The 18,649-nt window shown below is 45.1% G+C and overlaps 1 protein-coding gene across 1 annotated transcript in view; it reads left to right on the top strand.

Moving 5' to 3' along the window:
- rasa1a (RAS p21 protein activator (GTPase activating protein) 1a) overlaps window positions 1–18,649 on the top strand; it is a 285,109-nt gene that overhangs the window by 89,308 nt on the left and 177,152 nt on the right. The window contains 3 exon segments of the mRNA XM_038805349.1: window positions 1,201–1,314; window positions 2,437–2,440; window positions 11,840–11,871. Coding sequence (XP_038661277.1) covers window positions 1,201–1,314; window positions 2,437–2,440; window positions 11,840–11,871 — 150 coding nt within the window.

The raw sequence follows: 18,649 nt of genomic DNA, 5'->3' as shown, positions 1-18,649 counted from the left end.
TGTGTATTATCCCCTGTAAACTTGTAAACCATTATAATTATGTCTGATGCCATATTCTGCTGCAGTTTATTTTCCATGTGCAGAATGTAGTGGGGCAAAAAATTAGAAATCTAACCTGGCTTTCTTTGACAGGGTAGAATGGTTGCACTCTGATATCAATACTTTGTGTATATTTGTCCATTTCTTTCACTAGTGAAGACATTTCCAGTATGGATTAGAGAATTTATACTTTTGGCGGAGGAGGGGTCTGCAAACTAACTCCTGTGGCTGATGCGATCCCTTTGGTGCAAGAATGTGAATCTTTACTTAATGCATGGTATATGTTTGTTTCTTCCAGTTAAATTCCACTCAAATTTTTATAGATGCACCAATCCTTTGGGATTCATTGATGAATAGGTTTAAGGAGTTGTTTGAAGATTATCAGCAGGAGAAGGATGACGGATGATCTTATTGAAATTTACAGGATATTGTGAGGCCTGGATAGAGTGGATGTGGAGAGGATATTTCCACTAGTAGGAAAATCTAGTAAAAAAACTAGAACCAGAGGGCACAACCTCAGACTAAAGGGACAATCCTTTAAACAGAGATGAGGAGGAATTCTTCAGCCAGAGGCTGGTAAATCTGTGGAACTCTTGCCGCAGGAGGCTATGGAGGCCAAATCACTGAGTGTCTTTAAGACAGAGACAGATAGGTTCTTGATTAATAAGGGGATCAGGGGTTATGGGGAGAAGGCTAGGAGAATGGGGATGAGAAAAATATCAGCCATGATTGAATGGCGGAGCAGACTCGATGGGCTAAGTGGCCTAATTCTGCTCCTATTTTTCATGGTCTAAGTCTTCAAAGCTGTAACAGTGATAAACAAAAAATCCATGTATATCTAGTGGATCATAATGACCTTTCAGGAAGCCACCTGTTCGTAGGGGCAATAAATGGTGTTTTGTTTTCCTAGTCTGACTCCATACTTTTCTGAACAAAATGTTTATGTGAATCTCAGATGGTTGTGCAACCTCCACTTACCTGGGAAGGTTGCAGAGGAACCTTCACTCGTAAAGCAGGCCTCATCTATGTCAAATTAATTTGGTTATTTTGCAAGTGGTTTGTTTATTTAGATTCTAGGAGTATGGACAATTTAATCTCAATTTGAAAATGCTTTTAGTGTTTCATTGCTGAGGTTTCAACATAGGTATTGTGTTTATGCAGTTTTCTGAAGGGGGACATGTTTATTGTTCACAACGAATTGGAGGATGGATGGATGTGGGTAACCAATCTACGAACTGATGAGCAAGGTCTCATCGTCGAGGATCTCGCGAGGAAGTGGTGAGTAACTGATACATCATAATTCTAAGGATTTCACTGCCTTATTTATTCATACAAGATGTACGCCAAGAATGCTTACCTGAAATGTAGATATTTTCTTCATCTAATGCAAAAATGGGAATCTCAGAAGGACTATCAGGGCAATTATGCACAGTTAATTTTCCATATTATTTAACCTTTTCTTAACTTTGGAATAATTCAGAAGTGTGAATTCTAGAACTATTTGCTTTGTCTTTTTAGAAATATTAGTAAAGATTGCACAGAAAATTTGATGAGAATGTTTCATTATATATACAGATAAGATGTATAAAGAATGATTACAACTTTTATTTGCATTAAGTTCTTCATGAGTTATTTACTTTATACGATTAATGATGGGACTTGACATTTTCTTTCTATTTTTGTGCATTTTCTGCTTGTTATAGATCTGGAATCTTGCTCCATTGTCATTATCATTCAAACCCTTGTTTGGTGTCTTTCTTCTTGTACTTAATAGGAAAGCAGCCCAAATTCACCGTCGATTATGGTTGAAAAAAGTCATTCTTCTACATGTCAATAAAAGTACCAATCGTCCAGGCCCTTTAAAATTTTTCAATAGCTGAAATGAAAATCACATGAAGCCTTCTAACCTAGTTTAAATAAACATTGTGCATTTGACAGGGTTAGCACAGTGACACAGTGCTGCCTCACAAGGGATCCGGGTTCAATTCCAGCTTGGAGTGCTGTCTCTGTGGAGCTTGTACATCCGTGGATTTCCTCCGAGTGCTCTGGTTTTCCCCCATAGTCCAAAGATGTGGAGCTTAGGTTATGGGAATAGGGCGGCGTGGACATGAGTCGGGTGCTCTTTTGGAAGGTCGGTGCAGACTCGATGCGGGCCCGAATAGTCTCCTGGCACTGTTAGAGATTCTATGACTCAGTATTTCTCGTTTTTGGGATACACTGTTCACCTGAGAAAGCATTTATACTCATAAATATGGGTGTATTCTTGGGTGGATTATACTATAGGACTCTATTCAAACCTGCATCAATTCGAAATGATTAATATAGTGCGGGCTATTTTGTATCTGTCTGAGTTATCAGACTGGTGATTTACCAATCTTTAAAGCAGTAACAATATAGAGTAGTTTGCAATAGTCAATGAACTATAAGTCAAATCAGCTAGTTGAGCTTTTCTCATGTTTGCGAAACTTTTCAAGTACTAGACTAGACTCCTTTGTAATTTAGCACTCAAAACCCAATTAGTTGAGACTGCATGCAGAACTGTAAACGTGTTCTTGTCTTGGATTTCACATCTTTTCTCCATGTCCATTGCTGGTCAGTCAGATATTTTTGTCAGTTTCTTGACTGTGACCGTAAATGGCAAGGCCAGAATTTGTTGCCTAACTCTAATTTCCCTTGATGACTCATTGCAGACCAGCTGGTATAGGTAAACCCACAGTGCTATTTGTAAGGAAGCTCCAGATTTTTGACTCTGTGACAATGAAGGAATGCAGATATAGCTCCAAATCAAATATCTCCAAACTGGGCGGCACGGTAGCACAGTGGTTAGCACTGTTGCTTCACAGCGCCAGGGTCCCAGGTTTGATTCCCGGCTTGGGTCACTCACTGTGCGGAGTCTGCATGTTCTCCCTGTGTCTGCGTGGGTTTCCTCCAGGTGCTCCAGTTTCCTCCCTCAAGTCCCGAAAGACTTGTTAAGTAATTTGGACATTCTGAATTCTCTCTCCGTGTACCCGAACTGGCGCCGCAATGTGTCGTCGGGGGGCTTTTCACAGTAACTTCATTGCAGTGTTAATGTACGCCATTGTGGCAACTCAAAGATTATACTTATTAAACTCAAGCTGTTCTGTGCTTGGTTAGAAAATGGTGATGTCCCCCATGGCTCTGCTGCCATTGTCGAGGCCAAGTTGGCAGAGGTCGCAGATTTGGAAAGTGCGACGAAGGATACTGGGCTCGTTGCTGCAGCACATTGTGAAGATGGCACGCACTGCTGCCACTTTTGCATCAGTATTTGAGGGAAGATTAGGGAGGTTTAGGGAGGACGGGGTGCCAATCAAATGGCTGCTTTGTCCTGGATGATGCCCTTGCTCCCCCCCCCCCCCACATGTCAATGCCCTCCTGACCCTGCTCACCATCCTCTCTCACAATGCAAGGAACAGAAACCCCAAATCTCTGCTTGACAGACTGCTGTAGTGCTCTGTAGATTATGACAACAATGAGCCTGTACTAATTCATAAATTGAAATACAAGAAATTGTTGTTAGCATGATGCTAGAGATGGTCAATATTGCGATCTCTGGGTACTTTCGGTGACGTCATGTAAGGGCAAGCCACTCCACAAGTGGCTCCCGGCTAGGTCCTCCTTTTTGATCCTTTTTATCAAGTTTTTCGGGGTTTTGATGACAAATGTCTATTGTGGGTTGAGAACTATTCCTTGATGGAGTAAAGAGAGTGGAATGCTAACAGTCCAAGGATTTTGCTCTGCCACATTGGAGATGAGGCTGGGCCATCCTAGGTGGATCTGGGAATTTGGGTAGGAACGTTAAATCACAATACTGATGGCTGACTCGAGGGGAAGGTAGTTGAAAGACTCCCGACAAGGTTGATCACTTGGAATGTGCAAGGCTTGGGGGATGCTGGTAAAGAGGTTAAGGATTTTTTCCCATTTAAAACATTTGTGGGGTAATGTGGTGTTACTGTAGGAGAATTGTCTGTGGGAGTGGGACCTGATGAGATTGCGGAAGGCTTGGGTGAGCCAGGTTTTTCATTCTGGGTTCGATAGTAGGTCAAAGAGGATACACCACCAATTACTGTTGGTTAGCAAAAGGATTCGTTTCCAGGTGAGGACAGAGGTGGCCGGTCAGGATGGTCACTATGTGATGGTTACAGGTACACAGGTACACAGAAGGAGAAAGCAGTGGTGTTAGTGAACGTGTGTGGGATGATGTTAAGTTCATGGAACAGCTGTTAGCTGACACTCAGGAGTTGAATATTCACCAGCTGATTTTAGGGGCCAAGGTCGGTGTCTCTTTGAGGATGGCTAAGGTATTGGCTACATTTATGGAGGAAAAGGGAGGTGTATTCTTGTACAGAGTTTGTCGGGTTTTTCCACTGGTGCGCTATGTATACTCAAGGATTGGCTTCTTTGTTATGGCTAAGAGTTTTCTCCCTTAGATAAAAAGTGTGCAGTTTTCGGCACTGGTCATTTTGGACCATGCTCCCCATTGGGTTGATTTGAGGCTGGAGGTGGGTTTGGCACACCATACGGGGTGAAGGTTGGATGTGGGTCTGCTGGTTGACCTCTGGTTTTGTTACCTCTGCTACGAATCCTTGGGTCATAAGGGACTATGTGGCATGGAATGAGAACCAGTAAGTTGCCCTTCACATTGTGAGAGGCGATAAAGGCAGTGATCAGGAGGAGGTCATCTCGTACAAGGCTCAAATTGATAGGGAGACAAGGCAGGAGTGCTGGGAGCTGGTGGATGAAATTTTTGTTGTGGATAGTTGAATGCAAGTCATTTCATGCCAGATTTTTGGGCATGCAGGGAGAAGCTGCAAATGCCGTTTGACCTGTTGTCCATGGGCCAGGTAATGCATCAGCTGCGGTGGGGAAAGAGGTTGGTATACGAGTATGAGAAGAAGGATTGCTGCCTTTTTGCCCATCGTTTAAGAAGTTTGTGGATCAGTTGATCCCATTGGTGTTGGGGATTTTAATGATTCATTGGCACGAGTTTCCCTTCCGGAGGTGTTGAGGCAGTCTCCTGATACTGCGGAGTCTGAGTTGTATGGGCCGTCCTCTAGCTAAGTTGTTAGCGTGAAGGTTGGAGCCATGTCTCCCAGAGGTTGTGGGGGAGGATCAGGCTTTGTGAAAGGCAGCAAGTGAGGCAATTACTCAATGTGGTTCTTGCACCAGTGGTGCAGCCAGAGCCACAGTAATTGTGTCTTTTGACGCAGAAAAGGCCTTTGGGGTTGAATGGAGATACCTGTTTACGGTTCTGGAGAAGTTTGGGTTTGATCTGGGGTTTGTGTTGTTGGTGCAGGAATGTCAAGGTGGTCCCTGATCTGTGAGGATCATTTGTTCCAGCCGGGGAAACTGGATGCCACGTTTGGGTGGTGGAAAGGTAAGAGACTGGAGAGGCTATAGGCCTTATTTTTGGAGGGGCAGTTTGCTGACTGGGAGAAGCTGAAAGAGAAAGCAGTCCTTGGGGTGAGGTTATGTTGAGGTACTTTCAGATGTGTGACTGGGTCCGGCGAGTGTTCCCGACATTCCCGGTGGCGCCAACACCTTGTTGCTGGAAAGGATTCTATCATGTGCAGGGTCAGAGGATGGCAGAACTTCCGGGATATATGGTCGGATCATGGAGGAAGAGCAGGTTTTGTGGGAGGAGGAGCTGGGTCCTATTTTGGAGGAGGAGGTGTGGAATGAGTCTCTCCGCAGGGTGAATGCTGCAACAGCCTGCACAAGGTTAAGTTTGAGATAGTTCAAGGTGGTGTTCAGAGCACACCTCACCAAGGACAGGATGAGTTGGGTTTTTTGAAGGTGTTGAAGATTCATTGTGCCGTGCCCGAGAGGACCTGCGAACCATACGCAAAGGTTCTGGTCCTGACCCATATTGGTGGGTTTCTGGGGGCCTTTGTTTAACACCAAATCGGCAATTTTAGAAGTAGATTTGGAGCCCTGTCCATTGGTTACAATATTTGGGGTATTGGACCAGTGGGAATTGATGATGGGTATGATGGCAGATGCTCTGGCTTTTGCCTCATTGGCTTGGCAGCAGATTCTGCTGAATTGTAGGGAGGCGACACCACCCGCCAGTGCCGCATCGTGGCTCCCAGTGCCGCATTGTGGCTGGGTGATTTGATGGAGTTTTTGTACCTGAAGATGGTTAAGTTCATGATGAGAGGACTGATTGACGAACTCAACTGTAGATGGCGTCCACTTGTATTACATTTCAAGGATCTGGTCACTGTTAGCTGTTAGGGGGTGGTTGTTTTATTGGGAAAGGTGTTGTTATAATTGGCTGATGAGCAACGTGATGGAGAAATCAGCCGATGATATCACTGCAGGCCTCTGTAGGCCAGAATGAGCCAGAAAATGTTCAGTGCAGGAGCAAATACTCCAATGAAGTGGAATGTCCAGTCCAAATCTAATATCAGTGGCTTTGCTGGCAACTGTTTGGCAGTATTGCATTCTTTAATTGTCCAGAAGAGGAAGAAGAGACTTTCTGAAGTTCAATTTGAAAGTCTACATGAGTTTCAGTTTCTGAGAGTGAAGAGAAATGGCATGACAAAAAGGTTGTTTTTTTTATCGGAAACCTCTAAGGCAGTCTTCTGTTATGTTTCGACATTTGGAAAAGGTTGCCTGCATACCATCATGTACAAATCAGCTTGTTGTCTGCAAGCAGAGAGTTCATCATTATTGATGAAATTACTTTATTGTTTCACTAATAATGTGTCTATGTCCTCCGGGTAGAATTCAATTAATCTCTTACTGCAGTGGCTCTTGGCATTCCCATCCAAACTTTGTCAAAAGCATACAAAATAATTCAACAATCTTCTTCTCTATTTTAGTCTACAATTGCACCACTATTGTGTCACAAATAACATTGACAATTTCAAAGATGATCTCTTTCCTATTTTAAAAAATAAATTTAAAGTGTCCAATTCATTTTTTTCCAATTAAGGGATATTTAGTGTGGCCAATCCACCTACCCAGCACATCTTTGGGTAGCAGGGGTGAGACCCAAGCACACATGGAGAGAATGTGCAAATTCCACATGGACAGTGACCCCGGGGCCAGGATCGAACCTGGGTCCTTAGCGCCGTGAGGTTCTCTTTCCCTTTTAAAGTGATTTAATTGTCTCGAGTTTAATTTAAAATAACTTCCTGTGTCTTGTATGCTTCTCATCATCAGAGAGACCTGTATTCTTTGTTATGTTGGTGTCTCTGCTTCCACTGAGGTATAGTCATTTCGAACTTCCATGACAAAATCTAACTGAGGCTAGCAATTGTGAAGCATTCATTAAAGTTGTAGCAACATTTTGCAGCGATTTGCTGACAGCATAATTATTTGAAGTAAACGGTTCCACAATACAGTAAAAGCTGCAATTTTGTACTTTTCAAACTTCACTGCTGAAGATTTTTTTCAGCTTTCACAAGTGGTTTCTCTGAATTTGATGTGGCTTTGTCTGATGAACGTTCCTTTATATTGGCAAAGTTCAGGCTCAAAGCCAGAACAACATCTGCACGAGCGGACCATCAAATGTCTTCCATGCTTCAAGTGTGATTGCAGCATATTCCACCGATGCGTGGAAACTAAAGAGAAGGCATAGAAGTTTTGAACACAGTCAAAATAATGTTTAGCTGCCGTACACAATTCAGCTGCTGCGTTGAAGATTAAACTCAAGGGGTGACTGGAACATGAAATGTATAATGCACGGGGCTTGCATTGTTCAATCTTGATTGTAGACCTGAATATTTTCTGCCATCTTTGCGGCATTATCGAAACTCTTCCCTTGACAATTTTTGATATTCAAACCTAAATTTGAAATTGTATCCAAAACTGTTGTCTCCAGACACTGGGAACTGTGGTATTGTAGTTGGACAAAACGAACAAATTGCTCTAAACTTCACTATCGCTGGTCATGTATCTTAAAATTAATTTCAATTGGTCCACATGACTCACACCTGGTGCTGAATTAACTATTACGGAATAGTATTTGGCATCTTTGACATCATTAGACAATTGGTTTCTGAGCTGCTGTGCCATAGTGATGAAGTCATCATTGGTTCTGTGCGTTAAAATGTTGGTCTTCCCTGAGCCACAATATTGATAACTTTTCAAATGCTCTTTGAGAAACTTGTCAAATTCACTAGGATATGCAAGGCAGGCTAAAAATGACCTTTTCGATTTGACACTGATGACTTCTCTTCTTGGAGATAGTCCCAAGGAAGACAGTTTGACTGTGGCAACAACACGTCTCAGCACTTTCCTCCAGTAAGAACACTTTTTTTCAAACTGAGCCGATAACACAGAGCCAATTCTTCCATAATTTGCATCTTTGACTGAATGCTCACAGCCTTAATATGACTTTTGGACGTTTCATGAGCAGCAACATTTCTTCCAACATTTCCCCAGTTAGAGTAGCAATGGAAAAATTATTGTTTCTCTTTACTAGGGTCAGGGAATAATGTGCAAACATAACAGAAGACTGCCTTAGAGGTTTCTGAAAAAAATCAACCTATTATTCACTTCAGTCATGCCATTTCTCTTCACAATCTGAAAATGGGTCTCATGAAGACTTCTAAACTGCTTTTGGCCTCGGGTTTTCCATGTTACCTGTCTTCTCTGGTCTATTTATTCCAACATATTCAATCATACTGGTGGAACAGATTTTGGTCATAAAGCAATGTCCTCAGGGTAGGTTTCTTCCCTCCCTTCAACAACTCTTGTAGTTCCATTCCCATTCAGAGTCCATATCTTGTTCAAGTTTTTCAGGCGAGGTGTTGTTTGCAGAAATCGGCAGGTCGAAGTCATTAGACAAGTCACCAAAATCTTTTGTGGCTGTTCAGAATGAATGTGCAGTTTGGGCACTGCGCAATACTTCAAACCTTTTAAAGTAAAGCACCAACTGCCTTTTTGTCTAGCTTTGTCATCGTGCCTTCAAATTTCTGCATTTTTGACTGCCAGATTCATAGTGTTTCTTCATATTGACTGGGGATGATTTGTCTTGCTTTCAATGATTCACGAATAAGTCTTCATAATCTTCTGTCGTGTGAAACCTCCTTGGCAAAAGCAGTTGATTGTCTAAACTGCTCAAAAGCAGCCACAATTAAAATAATAATCTTTATAATCGGCACAAGTAGGCTTACATTAACACTGCAATGAAGTTACTTTGGAAATCCCCTAGTCGCCACATTCTGGCGCCTGTTCAGGTACACAGAGAGAATTCAGAATGTCCAATTCACCTAACAAGCACGTCTTTCGGGACTTGTGGGGGGAAACCGGAGCACCCAGAGGAAACCCACGCAGACACGAGGAGAACATGCAGACTCCACACAGACAGTGAGCCAAGTGGGAATCGAACGTGGGAACCTGGCACTGTGAAGCAACAGTGCTAACCATTGTGCTACCGTGCCGCCAAAGCTTATAAATTTGTTGGGGGGGGCTAGTCTTTGGAAATTGTGAAAAGAATTTATGAATCATAGAATTTACAGCACAGAAGGAGGCCATTCAGCCCATCGAGTCTGCACTAGTTCTTGGAAAGAGCACCCTACTTAAGCCCACACCTCAACCCTATCCCCTTAACTCAGTAACCCCACCTCACCTTTTGGACACTAAGGGCAATTTATCATGGCCATCCACCTAACCCGCACATCTTTGGACTGTGGGAGGAAATCGGAGCACCCAGAGGAAACCCACGCAGACACTGGGAGAATGTGCAGACTCTGCACAGACAGTGACCCAAGCCAGGAATCGAAAATGGAACCCTGGAGCTGTGAAGCAACTGTGCTAACCACTGTGCTACCGTGCTGCCCATACGGATGAGGCCGGAGTAACCAGAGTAACTAGCTGCTGGCAATAATTTTCGGGAAAGCTGTGATGCCGATGGAAGGCAAACCGGGTATCATAAAGACACCACAGTTGATCAGAGAGAGGAATGACTGACACCAAAAATGGCATTAAATTCAACATGCAAAAAACAACAAGAAGAAAGAAATGCTGCTTGCTGCCCAGCCCTCTCACAATCAGACCTGCTGCCATTGGCTACTGCTTTCCGGTTCCCCGAGATACAATATCCATACTTTCCTTGCCGCCTTTGCACCTCCTGACTGCTGCTCTGCTCATCTCTCTGCTCTCACCAGAGTGGCCGGGCTCTACCCTTGATGACCGTGTGTGCTCCTGGCTGGCTGCTGCTGCTGGCCATCTGGCCTGGTGGGCTCTGTTCGTTTTGGTTGGTTGCCCACCCGCTCTTCTCGGCTCTGGCCTGGAGGTTGAGAGCTGCCATGCTGTTCCCCTTGACGGCCATTGGCCAGTCTCCTCGCCTTGCTGAAAGCTTTGCAGACTTGCACCCTGATGTTAGTTCCACGACTTCACTTTTGTCTCAGGCTGCCTGTCAGACTGAATGCAAGAAACCTGGTTGCTGCGACACATCTTTACTCAATGAAAGTTCAGAGACTTCACCCCGATTTAGGAGATCGTTGTCTGAACTGCTTAAGACTCCACCACCTCTCGACGTCTGGCAAACTGTTTTCCCACTCTGAAGGGGAGTCCATCAATCAGAGCCTCATATGAGCCTATCAGCAAATTTAGAGCTACCAAGGGCTCTGGTGTTCCCACCACAACAGTCATCTCTCTGTATGGTGCGCGCCCCCCCCCCCCCCCCCCCCCCCCCCACCCCTTCTTGAACCGCTGCAGTCTGTGCGGTGTAGTATATCCACACTGCTGTTCAGAATGGAGTTCCAGGATTTTGACCCAGTGACCATGTAGGAACAGCGATGTAGTTCCAAGTTAGGTTAATGGCTGAGATTCTCTGGCCCCACCGTGGTGGGATCCACCGCAGGAGATTCAGCAACCCAGCCAAAAGTTTTGGTGGATCACACAATCCTAGCGGCGGATCCAGAAAAGTCCACCTAATGTGTGGTTTGGAGGAGAACGCAGGTGGCAGTGTGTCTCATGCATTGTCATTCCAGTGCCTAGGTCGATGCTGGGTTACTGTGCAATTTCATTTCTTTTGACATTGTAGCGAAGTCCCGCCCGTTCTATGCCGGTCCCGCCGGTGTAAATTGGAGTTGGTCCCTTACCAGCGGGACCTGGCGGCGTAGGGTGGCTCCGGGGTCCTCTGGGGGGGTGGGGGGGGGGGGGGGTGATCTGACCCCGGGGGCTGCCCCCACGTTGGCCTGGACCGCGATCAGGGCCAACCGATCCGCGGGCAGGCCTGTGCCGTGGGGCACTCTATTCCTACGTGCCGACCGTGTAAGCCTCAGCAATGGCTGGCGCGAAGATGAACTCCTGCGCATGCGCGGGGATGATGTCAGCAGGTGCTCCCGCGCCGGCCGATGGAGTCCCTTCGGCCCCGGCTGGCGCGCCGCCAAAAGCCTTCCGCGCCGGCCGGCGGGCGCAAACCACTCCAATGCCGGCCTAGCCCCTGAAGGTGTGGAGGATTCCGCACCTTTGAGGCGGCCCGACGCCGAGTGGTTCCCGCCACTCCACTGCGCTGTTTCTGCCCACCCCGCCAATACCCGGAGAATCCCGCCCCTGATTCTTGCTATTCTTGATGAGGGCTAACTATCAATCGTTCAGGAATCACCTTTCCCTCTTTTATTACGAAGCAGCCTCTGATTAGGCTAGAGTTTGACCAGTTAAGTCAGGCCCACAAAATTGGAATTATACCTTAAACAAATTTGTCCTGTGACCTTCAGAGTGCTGCAAATTTATGAAGAAATATTCAAGATGTGTTGTGTTTTTTCCACAGGTACAAATTCATACATTTTGTTTGAATATCTAATCTTGATTGTGTTTGCAGGACCGTGAAGAAGATCCACATGAAGGAAAAATGTAAGATTTTGATTTTTTGTTCTTTAATTTAATTGCAGTTCACTTTCAGTACAGGAACAGCAGGAAGAAAGTGAAGAAACTCCAATGGTCCAAATTGCTTCATTTAAAACAAACTCTTAAAATTATTTAAGGAGTCATTTAATAACTCACAGCAAAGATTTATCTCAGTGAGAAAGGAAAGACCTTTTGTGAAGAATGCATCAGCCATGGGTGAACAGGGTGCTAAGGATAATAGCAGTTTGAAAGAATACTGTACAAATCTGCAACAATTAGTGGAAGATCAGTAGTCAGATTTTAAGAACCATCCATGACTGACTGACCTAATAATAAGTAAAGAGGGCAAAATTAGAATATGAGAGAAAGCTAGTTAGTAATATAAATAACAGTAAGAGTTTTCTAGAAGTATTTAAGAAGAACAGAGTAACTTAAGTAGGCATTTGTTCCTTAGGTGACTGAGAGGGGAGGGTTACACCATCACTGGGGTGGTGCCTGACTTCAGAGATGGGATGCCTTTTGTTCAGCATAGAAATTAACCTCACTCCCATAGAGGAGGCAGTAGTGTAGTGGTATTGTTGCTGGACTCGTAATGCAGAGACCCAGGATAATGATCAAGGCACCCTTGGATGCCCTCTGAAATGGTCTAGCAAGCCACTCTGTAGTATTCAACTGCTACAAAAATACAAAAAATAAATGAACCCGGATGGACCACCTGGCAACGACTCGGGCACCGGAAACTACATCGGCAAACCCAGCTCTGTGGTCCTTGTAAAGTCCTCGTTACGAACATCTGGGGGCTTGTGCCAAAGTTGGGAGAGCTGTCTGATAGACTAGTCATATGCTGAAATATGGGGAGGTGGTGGCATAGTGGTACTGTCACTGGACCGGACTAATGCTCTTCGGTCCTGGGTACAAATCCCACCGGGGCAGATGGTGAAATTTAAATTTTTTAAAAATTGGAATTAGAAGTCTAATGATGATCATGAAACCATTGCTGATTGTCGTAAAACCCATCAGGTTCACTAATGTCCTTCAGGGAAGGAAATCTTGTCGTTCTCACCCGGTCTGGCCAATATGCGTCTCCAGACCCACACAGCAATGCGGTTGACTCTTAACTGCCCCCCAACTGAAATTGCCGAGTAAGCCACTCAGTTCATGGGCAATTATGAATGGGCAACAAATGCTGGCCATATCCCAAGAACAAATAAAAAACACCTCACAATCATGCCGTACAAAGTCCCAGACGTCACTATCACCATTCCTGGGTATGTCCTGTCTCACCGACAAGACAGAGCCAGCACAGTGGTTTACAATTGGGAGGGAGTTGTTCTGGGAGTCCTCAACATCAACTCTGGACCCCATGAAGGTTAACATGGGCAAGGAAACCTTCTGCTAATTACTACGTACTGTCCACCATCAGCTGTGAATCAGTACTCCTACACGTTGAACACCACTTGGAGGAAGCACTGAGGATGGCAAGCGTGCAGAATATACTCTGGGTGGAGGACTTCAATGTCGATCACCAAGAGTGGCTCAGTAGTACCACCACAGACTGAGCTGGCCGAGTCGGAATGGAAATAGCTGCTAGACTTGAGCAGTGGTGAGGGAACCAACAGGAGGGAAAACATATTGAGCTCATCCTCACCAACCTGTCTGCTGCAGATGCATCTGTCCATGACTGGGAAGGTAGGACCTGTATAAGTGGGACGGTCTACATCTGAACAGAGCAGGACCAGCATCCGGCGGATTTGCTAGTGCTGTTGGGAGGAGTTTAAACGAATTCATCAGGGGGAGGGGACTTGTACCGTGGGGCCTCACGGTAGCATGGTGGTTAGCATCAATGCTTCACAGCTCCAGGGTCCCAGGTTCGATTCCTGGCTGGGTCACTGTCTGTGTGGAGTCTGCACGTCCTCCCCGTGTGTGCGTGGGTTTCCTCCGGGTGCTCCGGTTTCCTCCCACAGTCCAAGATGTGCGGGTTAGGTGGATTGGCCATGCTAAATTGCCCGTAGTGTAAGGTTAATGGGGGGATTGTTGGGTTACGTGGGTTTAAGTGGGGTGATCATTGCTCGGCACAACATCGAGGGCCGAAGGGCCTGTTCTGTGCTGTACTGTTCTATGTTCTATGTTCTATGACAGTATCGGTAGAAGTGACCAAATCGGTATTCCATTTTGGAGGCTGGTTCCCCCATGGAGTGCAGGCCACAAACAGCAGCCTGTGGGGAGGCATTTCTAGGAAACGTGGGGGCGGGAGGGGACGCATGCATCGGGGGAAGGTGGGGGTGAGGGGAGCGTTTCTGGGGAAGGTGGCTGGAGCATTTCTGGGGAAGGTGGGGGTGTGGGGAGCATTTCTGGGGAAAGGTGGGGGTGGGGGGGAGCATTTCTGGGGAAGGTGGGGCGGGGGAGCATTTCTGGGGAAGGTGGGGGTGGAGTGAGCATTTTCTGGGGAAGGTAGGACCTGTATAAGTGGGACGGTCTACATCTGAACAGAGCAGGACCAGCATCCGGCGGATTTGCTAGTGCTGTTGGGAGGAGTTTAAACGAATTCATCAGGGGGAGGGGACTTGTACCGTTAGCCGAATAGGGACCCAGCATAATACAGTAAAGCTATCAAGTCAGAGGAAATACAAGCTGTATTAAGTTTCAAACGAGTAAGGCAAGGCTGAAAGGCCTCTATTTTAATGCCAGGAGTGTTACAGGCAAAACGGATGTGTTAAGGAACACGAGGAATTGTAATATGTAAGATATGGTAATGGAGGGGCAGGATTGGCAGTTCAACGACGCAGGATATAGAATCTTCAGGCGAGACAGAGGAGGGGGTAAAAGACAAGGAGGCATTACATTATTTGTTAAGGAGTCAGTTTCTGCAGTAAGGAGAAATGAAATCTTGGAGGGGGCATCAAAATGAAGCCTTGTGGGTAGAGTTTAGAAATAAAAAAGGGACAGCCGCATTGTTGTGTGTTTATTATTGACCCCCAGATAGTCAGCGGGAAATTGAGGTGCACACATGTGCTCAATTCGCGAAGGTGTGTAAAAATAATAACAATAGTAAGTGAGTAAATTTGCAGACGACACTAAAGTCGGTGGAGTTGTAGACAGTGCGGAAGGATGTTGCAGGTTAGAGAGGGACATAGATAAGCTGCAGAGCTGGGCTGAGAGGTGGCAAATGGAGTTTAATGTGGAGAAGTGTGAGGTGATTCACTTTGGAAAGAATAACAGGAATGCGGAATATTTGGCTAATGGTAAAATTCTTGGTAATGTGGATGAGCAGAGGGATCTCGGTGTCCATGTACATAGATCCCTGAAAGTTGCCACCCAGGTTGATAGGGTTGTGAAGAAGGCCTATAGTGTGTTGGCCTTTATTGGTAGAAGGATTGAGTTCTGGAGCCATGAGGTCATGTTGCAGCTGTACAAAACTCTGGTACGGCCACATTTGGAGTATTGCGTACAGTTCTGGTCGCCTCATTATAGGAAGGACGTGGAAGCTTTGGAACGGGTGCAGAGGAGATTTACCAGGATGTTGCCTGGTATGGAGGGAAAATCTTATGAGGAAAGGCTGATGGACTTGAGGTTGTTTTCGTTAGAGAGAAGAAGGTTAAGAGGTGACTTAATAGAGGCATACAAAATGATCAGAGGGTTAGATAGGGTGGACAGCGAGAGCCTTCTCCCGCAGATGGAGGTGGCTAGCACGAGGGGACATAGCCTTAAATTGAGGGGTAATAGATATAGGACAGAGGTCAGAGGTGGGTTTTTTACGCAAAGAGTGGTGAGGCCGTGGAATGCCCTACCTGCAACAGTAGTGAACTCGCCAACATTGAGGGCATTTAAAAGTTTATTGGATAAGCATATGGATGATAAGGGCATAGTGTAGGTTAGATGGCCTTTAGTTTTTTTCCATGTCGGTGCAACATCGAGGGCCGAAGGGCCTGTACTGCGCTGTATCGTTCTATGTTCTATGTTCTAATAGGGTAATTATATTTGGTGATTTCAACTTACCCAAATTAATTGGGATAATCATACTGTTAAGGGCTTAGATGGAGTGGAGTTCTTAAAATGTATACAGGAGAACTTTTTCGGTCATTATGTAGAGCGTCCAACCAGGGACGGTGCAGAACTGGACATAATTTTGGTGAATGAAGCCGGACAGGTGGTTGAGGTGGTGATAGGGGAGCATTTTAGTGATAGCAACCACAAGATGGTACAAGCTTGTTATGGACAAAGAAATAGACAAGTTGCAAAAAGTTTTGGATTGGGGGAGAGCAGATTTTACTAAAATAAGGCAGGATCTGGCTAAACTACTTCTGCGGAAGTCTACAGAAGAACAGTAGGGGCATTCGGAAGGGGAATTGGGAGAGTACAGGCCCACCGTGTTTCCTCTAGAATGATAGGAAGGAGTAACAAGCCCAGAGAACCATGGATGACGAGAGATATTCGGGATACGATGAGAAGGAAGAGAGGCTTTCAGCAAGAACAAGGGGAGCAGTACAGTAGCACAGTGGTCAGCACTGTTCTTTTCATAGCGCCAGGGACCTGGGTTCGATTTTCGGCTTGGGTCACTGTCTGTGCGGAGTCTGCACGTTCACCCCGTGTCTGTGTGGGTTTCTTCGGGTGCTCTGGTTTCCTCCCACAACTCCCGAAAGATGTGCTGTTAGGTGAATTGGACATTCTGGAATTCTCCCTCAGTATACCCGAACAGCTGCTGGAGTGTGGCGACGAGGGGATTTTCACAGTAACTTCATTGCAGTGTTAATGTGAGCCTACTTGTGACACTAATAAAGATTATTATAAAAATCAGCGGAGACATTCGTGGAGTACAGAAAGTGCTGGATGGATCTCAAGATATCAATTAGGAAAGCAAAGAGAGGATATGAGAAAAATCTGGCTGGTAAAAGTGGAAAAATTCCAAGATATTCTGAAAGTATATCAATGGGAAGAGGACAATCAGAGAAAGAGTAGAGCCCTCGTGGTGTTGATGGTGGGGTATGCAGTGATGGCAATGTTGTTGAACCTTAAGGGGAGATGGTTAGATTCTCTTTTGTTGGAGATGGTCGTTGTCCGAAGCTTGTGTGGCACAAATGTTAGTTGCCAATTATCTGCTTAAGCCTGGACATTGTCTAGATCTTACTGCATGCAGACACTGACCGATTCAGTATCTGAGGAGTTGCAAATGGCATTGAATGCTTTGCAATCATCAAAAATCATCAGTCACCATCCCTACTTCTATCTTTATGTTGGATAAAAGGTCCTAACCTTATGTTGGCAGAAAGGTCATTGATGAAGCAGTTAAGATGGTTGGACCTGGAATCCAAATTGGGCATCAGTGAGCAACCTATTGCTAAGTAGGTGCCAGCTGTTGACAATACCTTCCAACGCTTTGCTGATGATTGAGAGTAGATTGATGGGGCAGTAATTGGCTTGATTGGTTTTGTCCTAATTTTATCAACAGAACATTGTCAGGTAGATGCCAATGTTATCGCTACTGGAACAGCTTGGCCTCTGTGTAGCTAATTTGGAGCACTGGTCTTCAGTACTACAGTGGGATGTTGTCAGGACCCATTTTCCTCGCTGCATCCAGTGCCTTCATCTGTTCCTTAACATCATGCAAAGTCAATTGAATTGACTGAAGACTGGTATCTGTGATGCTGGGAACCATAGGAAGAGGTCAAGCTGAATTATCCACATGGCAATTCTAGCCGCAGCTGATTGCAAATGCTCAGCTTTGCCTTTTGTATTGAGCTGCTGGGCTCCCCCATCACGGAGGATGAACTTGTGTTTGTGGAGTCCCCTACTTTGGTTAATTGTTTAATTGTCTATCATTGGCTGTGTGAGGGCTGCAGAGCTTTTATCTGATTGGTGAATTGTGGGATTGTTTAGTCTGTTGCTTTCACTGTTTAGGTATGCCTGGTGCTATGCTCCCAATGGAATTGAGGTTGGGCCCCTAACTTGATGGTAATGACACAATGGAAGATATGCAAGGCCTTGAGGTTATAGCTTATGGTTGAATACAGTCTTGCTGTTGGTGGCCCATTGTGCTTCTTGGATGCCTAATTTTGTACTGCTGTATCTGTTCTGAATCCATCCCACAGAGCTTAATGGAGGGTCTCCGCAGCATGAAGGTGGGTCTTGGTCTTTAAAAGAGCTGTGCGGTAATCACTTACCAATATTGCCGTAGACAGATTTATCCATGATAAGTTGATCGATGAGGGCCTGATCAAGTAGACTTTTCCCCCTTGTTACAATCCCAGCTTTTTTCAAAATTGGCCAAGTCAGGTCCCAGAGTGAAACCTGGCTTGATGGATCCAAAAATCGTTTAGGAATCATGGAGGAAAGTTATTGAACAAATTCACAGGAACATCGATAGAATTAAAATATTTATTGAAACAAGAAAAATGAACTATATTACACCAGACAAAAACGTTGGCAACATCTCCACACAAACTCAAGAAGACAGCAGTAAATTGAAGAGGTGTAGGTTCGGTTCATCTTAGATTAGGATAAATGGTCGGCACAACATCATGGGCGACGGGCCTGTATTGTGCTACACTGTTCTATGTTCTATGTAAGACAATTCAAATTCTCATTATTCCTTACCCAGCAATATCCTGACAGCCACGTAAATCAGTGAAGTATGTTACCACTAACTTGACACAGGCTCTCACTTTGCACTAGCACAGTTGCAAGTGGTTTGTTTCTGGCAAATTTCTGAGCATTCACTTTATGTTTCTCACTCCAATATATGCAAAAATGTTATCCAAGCTCAGTTGTTTCTTCAACAGAGCAAACA

Source organism: Scyliorhinus canicula, chromosome 8 (genome assembly GCF_902713615.1).
Source record: "Scyliorhinus canicula chromosome 8, sScyCan1.1, whole genome shotgun sequence".
Taxonomy (NCBI): domain Eukaryota; kingdom Metazoa; phylum Chordata; class Chondrichthyes; order Carcharhiniformes; family Scyliorhinidae; genus Scyliorhinus; species Scyliorhinus canicula.
The sequence above is the reverse complement of the archived record's forward strand: the minus strand, read 5'-3'. Positions and strand labels throughout refer to the sequence as shown.